Raw genomic sequence first — 11,626 nt, forward strand, 5'->3', positions numbered from 1 at the left:
AGCAACGTGGATTCTGTGCCTCTCCTCTCTTCCTCCAGACTCTGGGACCCTGATTTCCAAAGGAAATGCAAAATTTACTTTCATCAGAGAACATAACTTTGGACCACTCAGCAGCAGTCCATCCTTTTTGTCTTTAGCCCTGCTGCTGACCAACTTTATGGAGATGCAGATTTCATTTTCCAACAGGACTTGGCACCTGCACACAGTGCCAAAGCTACCAGTACCTGGTTTAAGGACCATGGTATCCCTGTTCTTAATTGGCCAGCAAACTCGCCTGACCTTAACCCCATAGAAAATCTATGGGGTATTGTGAAGAGGAAGATGCGATATGCCAGACCCAACAATGCAGAAGAGCTGAAGGCCACTATCAGAGCAACCTGGGCTCTCATAACACCTGAGCAGTGCCACAGACTGATCGACTCCATGCCACGCCGCATTGCTGCAGTAATTCAGGCAAAAGGAGCCCCAACTAAGTATTGAGTGCTGTACATGCTCATACTTTTCATGTTCATACTTTTCAGTTGGCCAAGATTTCTAAAAATCCTTTCTTTGTATTGGTCTTAAGTAATATTCTAATTTTCTGAGATACTGAATTTGGGATTTTCATTAGTTGTCAGTTATAATCATCAAATTAAAAGAAATAAACATTTGAAATATATCAGTCTGTGTGTAATGAATGAATATAATATACAAGTTTCAATTTTTGGATGGAATTAATGAAATAAATCAACTTTTTGATGATATTCTAATTATATGACCAGCACCTGTATGTTCATAGTTTGTGTATACAAATACTATGTCTGCGCTGGTTGTAGTGGTGCAGTAAATCAACTTTTTGCTGGAGAAATGATGTATGTCATGCGGTACAAACATGCAGCATGGAGGCCGCCTTTGGGGAATTCTCATGCATGCCTTCAGACTGAAAGCGTAACACGCATGCGTATGACGTCATCGTTTTTGGATAACGCTGCCTTTAGAGTTTACACGGAAACGATAATGCTGTTTTTATTACAAAACGTGCACTTTGAGACCAGTTTTCAAGTTTGTTGTGTAAATGAATAGCCAAAACGCATGATAAGTTTTCCATTTTTGTTGAAAACGGTCTTGTATAAACGCCCTAAGACTGATATGATTACAACAGTCTATTTACAATGCCAAACAACAGTAAACTCATCTGCACAGCTCCATAGCCTACTCGTAGCGGAGAAATACATCAGATTTCTTTGATCAGCTGTCTAGACCTAAAATACCTGAAGGTGATCAATACGCCCTGTGCATAAGCAGTAACGTTAGTTGTCAGCACACCACATTAGATTAAACTACTTATCCTCGTAGTTGTGGATATAACTCGATATATAGTTTAAGTCCTTTGTCCCGCTTGCTTGTTGGAGCAGGAGACCAGGCATCAACGATGCGGTGTACATCGTTAATGCTTATTTTTTGGCAGATCTTGAAGACATCTTGTAAACACTGACATTTTGCGTGGTGCGAGAGCAAACCGGAAACTGACATCCTGACTTCTGGCGACAGCGGAAGTTCGTCGCTACGCTTGTGCACGTAGTCTATTGTTTTGCCTTTGGAGTGAATGCACTGTTCATCAGCCGTTCCCTTGGCTTTTTTGTTTTGCGTTCAGTTTGAATATAACTTAGCACGACCAGGGCGTCTGCAGTGGTCAATGTGTGTTCACACTGGAAAAAAACATGAATATACAGTACATTCTTATAAAAGCTTAATATGTTTGAAAACTTTTTATTTTAATTGGATTTAATTCCCATTTTGGAAAGAGGTGAATTGCTAGTTTTCAGATGACTTCCTCCGGCAGTTGGATATATGGATGACAGTCACAGATGTTCCAAATATATAAGAACTTGGCACATGAGTTTTACACTTTTTATCATAAATTTTCAATCCTAATTTTTCAAACAAGGGTCACTGTCAGAGGAAAGTAGAATGCATTAATTCCAATGTGCACTTCGTCCACCTGAAAAACATTTGATAAAGTTTACAAGTTAGAAACGGGTTATTAAGAACGAGTACCACACTTCTGCACCATAACAGTAGGCGCGGTTTCACATACATGGCTAAGCTTAAGCCAGGACTATGCCTTAGTTGAATGAAGATATTTTTGTCGCTTTTATAAATATGACTTGGAAGAATACATTACTGGTCTGAATCTTGATACAAAACAATGGCACAGATTTCTTAAAGATATTTCAAAAATACTTTCTGGATTCATAGAACACCAAGGTGACATTAAGTATTCTGCACATTTTTGTAAATTGAATCCCACATTACAATATGATCCATTTCACCCTCAATTTTTCATGTGACCAATAGGCTATATCAGATATTGTTGCAATGACTCTATATGATACCACTGATATCAGTGCACATCTACCTCTTCTTCCTCCTCCTCTCGCTCCCCTGGAGCCACCACCTCTTCCAGCTGCACTGCCAACCGAACCACCCTTTCCTTCACCCCGACTCGCCACTTGCTTGGCATTGGCGTAGTACAGAGTCACCGTGTTTCCGTGTATCTTGCAGTCCTCCATTGCTTCTCTGGCAGCCTTGCAGTTTTCTTCACTGTTAAATTCTACGAAACCAAATCTGGAGAAACAGCATGTAGTCAGTAAGGTCCTTCTCTGCTCCGACGTCTCGGGACCAAACATCACGTTTTAAAATGCAACAATTAAAGTGGAGATCAGCAGTTAACACTTAGCAGTAGTTAAACACATAAGGCAGATACCCTTTTGAGGATCCTGTATCTCGGTCTGTGATGATTCTGGCACTGACGGAACCTTCAAACACATCTCTTAGCGTCTGACCTGTGGTATCTTCTGACAGGCCTCTGACACACAGGGTTTTTGTGGGTTCTACAAGCAGACACAAGACAGTTAGAAATGGCTAAGACAGAAATAGTGGCATTGAATATACTTAGTCTAATGTTGAATATACAAACCAGAGCTTCCTCGCTCTTTTCCGCTGTTCCTGGTCTCATTCCCGCTTTCTAGTCTGATACTTTTGCTCTCAATCCTCATATTGTGGCAGGTCGTCCGTGCTTGTGTGGCTTCCTTCAAACTATTAAACTCCAAAAGTGCATATCTGAAACGAGATAACTTATAAACAGTTAAACCACATTTTGTGTTTAACTAATTTATTGTTTATTTATTGGCCTTGCGGAAAAACTACTTGTATCTGTGGCACCCTCTAGTCATCAACAATAACAGCAAATTCCTGTCGGCATGTTTTTTTTCTTTAAAGCAACAGCTCAGCCAAAAGATTAAATTAATGCCCTAATTTGACCCTCATGCCACTCTAGGTATGATTTAGAACTTTGTTTCTTCATTCAAACACAATCTGAGCAATTTTAAAGGCCCCCTGTATTTGAGAATGTTATCACTAAAAATCATAATACATAACAGGACATCACACAAAATGGCCACACAAAGGCTCCATGAATCTCCATTTTGAATCTTATTGATTGTCACGTATTAAGTCCAAATGTGAGTAAATAAACTAAAAAATGTAACATTTTTGATGGCAAGCCATGTTCGCCACTTTCAAAGCGGGTGTGTACTATTTAATGTCCACACCATCTTGTGAATCACTCTGAAGATCAAATGAAGACAAATGTTTATAACACAGAAACAGCGTCGGAGGAAATTTCCCAGCCCCAGGACTCACTTCTGCGTCTGGCCTTTATCCAGTGGTATTCTGATGGCCACAGCCTTCTCAAACACTTGCCGGACAGAGTCTTCAGTCACAATAAATGACAGATTGTTTATAAAAACTCTGTTTGATGAACAACCAACTAAAAAGGAGAAAAGGAAAAGCAGGCAGTTAGCATTAATACTGAGGAAGCGGTCAAAACATAATAGACAACAAAGGTTGAACAAGTTCTATATGCAAACCCCCACTACCTCCGCCTCTGCCTCTGCCCTCTCTCTCTTGCCCGGTATAACTGTACTCTACTCTGACACATCTGCCGTCGATCTCTATATTTTTACAGGTCTTCTTTGCGTTCCTGGCATCCTCCACACTCTCAAACTCCACATATCCATACCTGCAACACAAGACAACTTCAATACATGTAAACCGTCTATGCAGTCTTTCCTCTTACCATGTGACAAGAGGTCTAACTTGAATGAATCATGCAACATGGTGTCAATTTCAAAAATGTATGTCAAAGGTTTATGTTAATTTACTCACTGAGGGCTAAAGTGTACACCATTCAAATACCATAAATTGTCTATTTTTCATCTTGGAGCCAATTCTGATGGCTACCCAGGTAAGCTTGAGTATTTATTAGCTCTTGTAACACATTTATTATTTACCGGTAAACTGCCAGGAAGAGCACATCATGAATACAACCTTTTCATTATCCAGTAAGAGAAACTGTAACATTACCAGTAAACTACAAGAACAAGATGATGGAAAAAGACTGCTTTGGGCCAATCATAACATTGAGACGCAGATAAAACGTTTAAAACAAGTCTTTCGAATACTTAAGTTTTCTCAAATAGACACACTCATTTTTTCAGGAAACAGCTCAACAAAGATGATCGCAGCATAAATCTAGTAGGGGAGATACTGCAAGGGTGTATGGCAGATGCCCCCCGTACTCACCCCAGCGACTTGCCGTTTTTCTGTGGCATTCTGAAGCTCACCGCTTTAGTAAACATATGCCGGAGAGTGTCTTCCGTCGCACTAAATGGCAGATTGTTTACAAGAAGTTTGTTTGTCAGATCAGCAGCTAAACGGAAGAAAAAGTCAAGCAAATAGTTAACGTTAATGCTGAAGACGTGATCCAAAATAAGGTAGATTTAATGTAGAATCTATGGAAGATTAGTTTTGGACAAAGTATGAACATCTCTTTTTGATAGGGCTGGACGGTAGAGCTGAAAAAAATATCAGCAATAAAATGTTTCATATCATACAATATTGATAATTATTGATGCGTTTTAATAGACCAGTGTTTTATCAAACACTTTTTCTATTGTTATTGATAAAGGTGTACCATTGATAAATATCTTTATCATTTTATCACCTACTCTGACGAATAAAAAGTAAACAACAATGACACCTGCAATCTTTCATCGCTGTGTACAAATAACTACAGATCAGTACTTGACTATCTTTAAACCCACATGGGAGTTCAGGGTTGAAACAAGCTTTCATAATTTCTGGAGACGGTCAGATTCATGTTCGCAGGATAAGTTTGATCAGTTACCTGTCTTGCGTTGCTTGGAGTTTTCTTTACTTCTGGCTCTGTCAAGTTTCACTGGTTGGCCCATTAAATTCTTGCCATTAAGCTCCAATGCTTTCTGTAGGTCTTCCTCTGATGCAAAGTCAACATAGCCAAATTTCCTAGAAAAAACACGACTTGTTTTAGCCCAAGACTTAAATGCATGAACCAGGTTAACAAGAAACATTTACAATCCACGTTACTAACCCAAATAAGATAAAACACACAAAAATAAATGTACTTCAAACTGGACTTACCTGGAGGCGGCAAGACGCACAGTCTGAATTTCAAGGCCTTCATTTGAGAAGAAATGTGTGATTGCTGATTCAATTTCACCAGAATCTTCCTCTGAATTCACGTTGCCCATGAAGAGAATAAAGCCTAAAAATTCAACCCCAAAAGTTATGTTTGCTTGAAAAAGACAGATTCATGTTTTGTGTAAAGACAGATTCAGAATTTCAAAACATACAGCACATCAGTATTGTATCTTTGAATTTACAACAGATGCACTGCAAGTCTCACCTTCATCACTTTTTTCTTTCTTGGCTGGTGGCGTTTCCTTGTCTTTTTTTGTGTCTGCTTTTCTTTTTGCTGGAGTTACAGGAGCTTCTGGAAACCAAATGTACACCATGAGAATTTGTTTAGAAATGTAGAAATTCTTTTGAAGTTTCCTTTTCACTGAAAGTCACTTATAGATTTTCTTAAGAACCGAGAACCCATTTCTTGTAATTTTACACATGACTAAAGTCCCTGTTCTTCATGGAAGAAATAAACAGACATGTTTCATTTATGGGAGCAGCAAATCAAAAGCCCTTATACAATCATACCTTTTTCATCTTCCAAATCATCCTCATTCTCAGATGAAGCATCTTCCTTTTCAGAATCTTCTATAAAAGCCACACACACAGTAATCAAATCAGTTTTACTAAACAAGCTCAAAATAGGAATCATTTTCTCTCACAAACAGGTCATTTCGCTTTATTAAACCACTAATAACAGCATTTTACTAAGAAATTGTTTGTTCAGCTGAAGAATGGAAGGAAGTCATTAGGGGTGTAGCGGTTCTCTGTAAAAAATTGAACCGCAAGGTTCTCCACCAACGGTTCGGCAGCTCATCTTAAATCTGACGACGCATTTATATGGTTCGTTAGAAATTATAATGCGTAAAACAGACTGACAAAGTTGGGCGGAATGGCCATAAATCTAGTTCACGGAATCTCCCATTATAATTCTATATCTTATACCTCATTTTTCTTAGATTTATATCCTTTATATATTTAGTACAGTTCATTTAAATGCTCACCATAGTGAAAATGTAGGCAAGTTATGAAAATGTACTGAAGACATCAGATCAAGTTCGGATAATGAGAATTACGATATCTTCTGGCTACATCATATTTATACAGTAGGAAGAGATAGACAACATGTATAACATTGAATTATGAATATATGCACAAACAGTGAGAGTACAGTATATGACTGGTGTTATAAACTGGTGTTCGGTCTGTACTGTAGGTCTTTATTGCTCTTCACTCTCTATTAGATGAGCATTTTTAGTGTGTTGCGACTCTTTGTCTTTAGGTTTGTTTATTCTGACGTTTGTCTTTGCATTGCGAGTCTCTGGTGACTCCACACGCGTCTCCCAAAACGGGGGAAAGCGGCGCAGCACGTCACGTCACATCACGTCAAAGCGCTAATGCGACGAGCATCATCGCACGTTTCAACACAAGTTTCACCTGGGCTCGTCTGAAGTTAAACTTTATTAAAACTATTAACAGTTGGATTAATTCACTTGTTTTTTTTTTCAAAATAACGCTAACCTGCAGAGCGCCAAGTTAACCACGCCTACTTATTTACAATAACGGAATATTCCGTCATTCTTCCCAACCCTAGTTCAGCTAATGTATGTTTGTCGATGGATACATATTTAACATCTACAACAAATCAAATAACGCAGACAAATTTAAATAGGATTGACATATGCTTTAATATGACCAGTCATTTATGCTTTCATCACCCGGGTGTTGTGAGCGCGCGAGTGCAGGTGAGACCTGAACAGCACATGTTGCTGTTTAAACTACACTCATTCAAGCCTTGTCAATTTAAACATTTAAGTGCAAGATGATGCAGAAGAAGATCCAAAGCAAATATTGAGTTGTCTTTGAAGCGCTTAAACGGACAAATTCACACACGAAGTGGGTCAACATGCCCCTCTTGTCGAGTATCTTAACAAACATAGTAGGTTATGTCTTAAGTGAACGGCGAAACAGACGAAAAACAATGCATGTGTATAGTACCAGTGTACTGGATCCGTTTCATTCCTCTTAAAGCGACAGCAGCATATTCCTGCTGTCTGTTAAAAGTCAAGGAAATCACTCACTGCTTGTGACTCAATAGCTTCTGTAACTTTAATTATGATTCAACTTTATTTAATTTGTTCATATGCAATGTTATGTTTTATTTGATTACTTGAATCCATTTCTACCTTAAAAGGTATATATACAGAATCTTATTTTATTTTCTGCTTTGCTCTGTTGTTTAATTGGTGCTGTTACTTGTAGCTTGATGATTCCCTGATAGCAATAGACTTCGGGGCGTATCCGCCTTCAAGTCGCCTGGTCCGCTGTACTCTCAGATTCAATTCGGCCACACGCACAGAATATGCCCCGCCTCCGCACAACGCACTGTCAACTCGCGGACTCGCAACTGACGCTGGGCGAATTCTCTGACCGAACGCGCCTTTTTTAAACCGTCACAGTCACTTAATCCATCTCCTCACACAGTGGAAACGCTGGAGCTGGCAGGTCGGTGAGGACGGAACACGGTAAGAATAGTTAAAATATGCTTTATTTGTACAGTTACGTAGCCAGTAACATTACTGTTGATTGCTTTGCTTGATGTTTTTAATTCTGAAGTGATTTTTGCAAGCCAAGTTTCAGCACATTGTCATTAGCTTTTTGAGTAAAAGCTTTTTGGACGGAATGTCTTTATCTCTCTAGGAGGTGGGGTGATTCAATCGGATTTTAATCCAACCCTGAGCGCATGTTTTCTCCCCTTTCCAGTAAAATAGCAGGCGAGATAAACTGATGTTAGGCCTAACGTTAACGTTACCTGTTTTTTTTACACTGAACTTCTGGTATAGTTTGAGTCTTTTGTTAATATTTTGACATATATTCTCCACCTCCCCATGTAATGTTGTTTCAGATAATTTCATATCATATTAAATCTTAAAATACTGTGCGTGTGTGTGTGTGTGGCGCGTGTGTGTCTGTTGTGTGTGTGTTATTTTGCAGCTTACAGCTCATTCAAGTGCCACTGGTCTTGCAGTATTTCATTTTTCCAAACAACCGAGTAAAGTAAGATTTGATACTGTTTTAAACTTGATTTAGCCAGCTATTTTGTCAAAATACTAATAATGGTCCACACTACAGCTTTTAACATGTAATAAATGTGCAATTTCAAAAGATTCATACCAATAATTTAAAGTTAAAAGTTTTTAGGTTTATAAACTACTTCGTAGTTTAAAAACCCACTTGTATCAGTAAACTTTAGTTCTGGTAGACTAATTATTTCATGTCATATTAAGATATTAAATCATATTAAGATACTGTGCGTGTGTGTTTCTTGTGTGTGTGCGGCGTGTGTCTGTTGTGTGGTTGTGCGCCGGTGTGTTTCTGTTGGTGTGCGCGCGCGTGTTTCTGTTGTGTGTGTGTGCGCGCCGCGCGCGTGTGTTCTGTTGTGTGTGTGTGCGCGCAGCGGCAGTGTTCTGTTTGTGTGTGTGCCGCGCGCGGTGTGTTCTGTGTGTGTGTGTGTGCGCGTGTGTGTTCTGTTGTGTGTGTGTTATTTTGCAGCTTACAGCTCATTCAAGTGCCACTGGTCTTGCAGTATTTCATCTTTTCCAAACAACCGAGTAAAGTAAGATTTGATACTGTTTTAAATTGATTTAGCCAGCTATTTTGTCAAAATACTAATAATGGTCCACACTACAGCTTTTAACATGTAATAAATGTGCATTTCAAAAGATTCATACCAATAATTTAAAGTTAAAAGTTTTTAGGTTTATAAACTACTTCGTAGTTTAAAACCCACTTGTATCAGTAAACTTTAGTTCTGGTAGACTAATTATTTCATGTCATATTAAGATACTGTGCGTGTGTGTTCTCTTGCAGTTTACAGCTCATTCAAGTGCCACTGGTCTGTTTTTGGAGAATTTCATCTTTAAGGTACGTATGTAAACTTTGCCTACAGACTTAAAAAGAACACGGAGGTTCACAACTCGCATGCAGTTCTGTTTATTAACGGCTAGAGCTCCAAAAGTTACATAGTGTACCTATAAATGTCAGATTGTACACTCTTGTTTTAAAGACAGTGGTTATGTGTATCCTTAAAAAAAACTGGTATCTCCTATGTGATTTCATGAATTTGTTTAATGAAAATTTGCTTGTGTATCACAGGTGCTGTGAGAAAGAGCCATGTCTCCCGTGCCGCCACTGATGATGACATTACAAAACACGTAATACGGTGGTTCAACTTGGCAGCAGATAGGGGAAACTCAAGGAGCCGTCCCACTGTCAGCACCCAACAGTAGCGTTTCGGTGTTTCACAGTTAACTTCTGTGTTTTGAAGTGTTCGTTTAACAGTTAAGTAGTAACAGTTGAGATAAAGTTTACTACTTTAAATAGTTTTGTTTCTATTCATCTTCAAAAAACCCAGTTTCCACACAAAAAAATAAGCAGTGCAACATTAATAAGAATAAATGTTTCTTGAGCTACATTAAAAAAGTGTTCTTTTTCATTAAATAAAAAATGTTCTTTGGACAATTTATGGTTGCATTTCATTTTCTGTAATACCTATTAATTGTATACATAAATAATTGTTACTGGCTAAAATGGCTGAATTTTGATTTACAAGTTTTGAATGATTTCATCATGTTTTATTAATAAAGGCAGGCATATTAAATATTATAGAGCAATCCAGTCTATCCAATGTCGGTCCATTAGATTTGAAATATTTCTTTAGCTAGTTTTGGCCAGAATACTAGTTTTAAATGAGGGATCTGAAAGGTATCCAGACAGAATGACCAGATCGGATCCGTGGCGGATCAGCTGCTTTATAAACGGGTCCTGATCGGATCCGTGGCGGATCAGCTGCTTTATAAACGGGTCCTGATCGGATCCGTGGCGGATCAGCTGCTTTATAAACGGGTCCTGATCGGATCAGCTGCTTTATCAGCGGATACAGGGCGGGTCTGCCCCAGATCTGGTCCGGATCCGCAATCCTTATTTGTTCCGGATCCGCTGCGCTGTGCAAGTGGACTCCGTTCCGGACCCGTTTTGCGCATCCGTTACGGAGCTTGTGACACTTCCGGGGCGGATCCGTTCCGGAGTCAGTTTGCTATCTGGGTTTGTTCTTATTTTTATTTGTCAGTAGTCCCTTTTCCCTGAACATAGCACACACCGAACCGAACCCGTGACCCTAAAACTGCGACACAAACCGAACCATGAGTAATTTGAACCGTAACACCCCTAGAAGCCATACATCTGGGATGGCGTGAGAGTGATTCAGTTTAGAGAACTTTAATTTTGGGGTGTACTATTCCTTTGAGACTGCAGTGTTTCCTACAGGATTTGTTGAACTGGGATGATGTCATGTGCTAATTAGCATATTATGCACCTTAGGTGTCACCAATGGAAACTTATATTTTCACCACCATAGAAACATTTAACTATTTCCCACCATCATCATAATCATAATCATCAAACTTCTTCGCAGGTGCAGGCGCCTCAGAACTAACATACAATGGTTAGCTGTGATGAAAAATAGAGAATTCAGAAGTCGCACTGTACACCTAAACTTTAGACTGAGAAACAGGAAAACAGTTTAGCTCATCAAAACTTACCATATGATTCTACATCATCATCTGCCTCACTCGGCTGTTTGGCTTCAGCTGTTTCATTATTTACTGCTTCACTGTTCTTTGCTATAGTTTTGGCCAGTGGTGCCTGCAGAATTCAAGTGGTTAAATTGTCAGAAATTATTTGTATGAAATAAAATGCATATCTGGTTAATTCTTCACCACTACCTCATTGGTGTCCTCCTCGATGGATCCTTCCTTCACTCCTGGAGGTGGTGGGGTCTTTTTTATCTGGGGTGCCTTTTTTGTGGCCACCTTAAAGAATTAGATATCATTCAGATGAGTCCAAGTCTTTGCAGTAACCCATGTTTAATTGACATTATTGATGCGTGTAACATACCATAAACTTTAAGAAAATCAACCATGGTTGTGCTATAGTAACTATAGTTTAGGGCTGCAGCTATCGATTATTTTAGTAATCGGGCATTCTACTGACTTTTCCATCCATTAATCGGGTATTTGGATAA

At 39.0% G+C, this 11,626-nt stretch overlaps 1 protein-coding gene and 1 long non-coding RNA gene across 2 annotated transcripts; one reads left to right on the forward strand and one right to left on the reverse strand.

The window, feature by feature from the left end:
• Positions 1 to 747: 747 nt before the first annotated feature.
• Positions 748 to 11,423, reverse strand: LOC130550397 (nucleolin-like; the record flags this gene model as incomplete). The annotated part of the gene is made up of 13 exons (XM_057327853.1): positions 748 to 1,981; positions 2,399 to 2,607; positions 2,747 to 2,873; positions 2,960 to 3,102; positions 3,685 to 3,811; positions 3,921 to 4,063; positions 4,627 to 4,753; positions 5,231 to 5,367; positions 5,503 to 5,626; positions 5,768 to 5,854; positions 6,073 to 6,132; positions 11,145 to 11,247; positions 11,328 to 11,423. Coding segments are annotated over 13 exons (1,509 nt in total), but the record flags the coding sequence as incomplete, so codon positions are not given.
• Positions 9,053 to 10,479, forward strand: LOC130550402 (uncharacterized). The gene is made up of 3 exons (XR_008962406.1): positions 9,053 to 9,160; positions 9,415 to 9,468; positions 9,700 to 10,479. It is a non-coding gene; the product is annotated as an uncharacterized LOC130550402 (long non-coding RNA).
• Positions 11,424 to 11,626: the final 203 nt, after the last annotated feature.

This window comes from Triplophysa rosa, unplaced genomic scaffold (assembly GCF_024868665.1).
Source record: "Triplophysa rosa unplaced genomic scaffold, Trosa_1v2 scaffold300_ERROPOS259071+, whole genome shotgun sequence".
Taxonomy (NCBI): Eukaryota; Metazoa; Chordata; class Actinopteri; order Cypriniformes; family Nemacheilidae; genus Triplophysa; species Triplophysa rosa.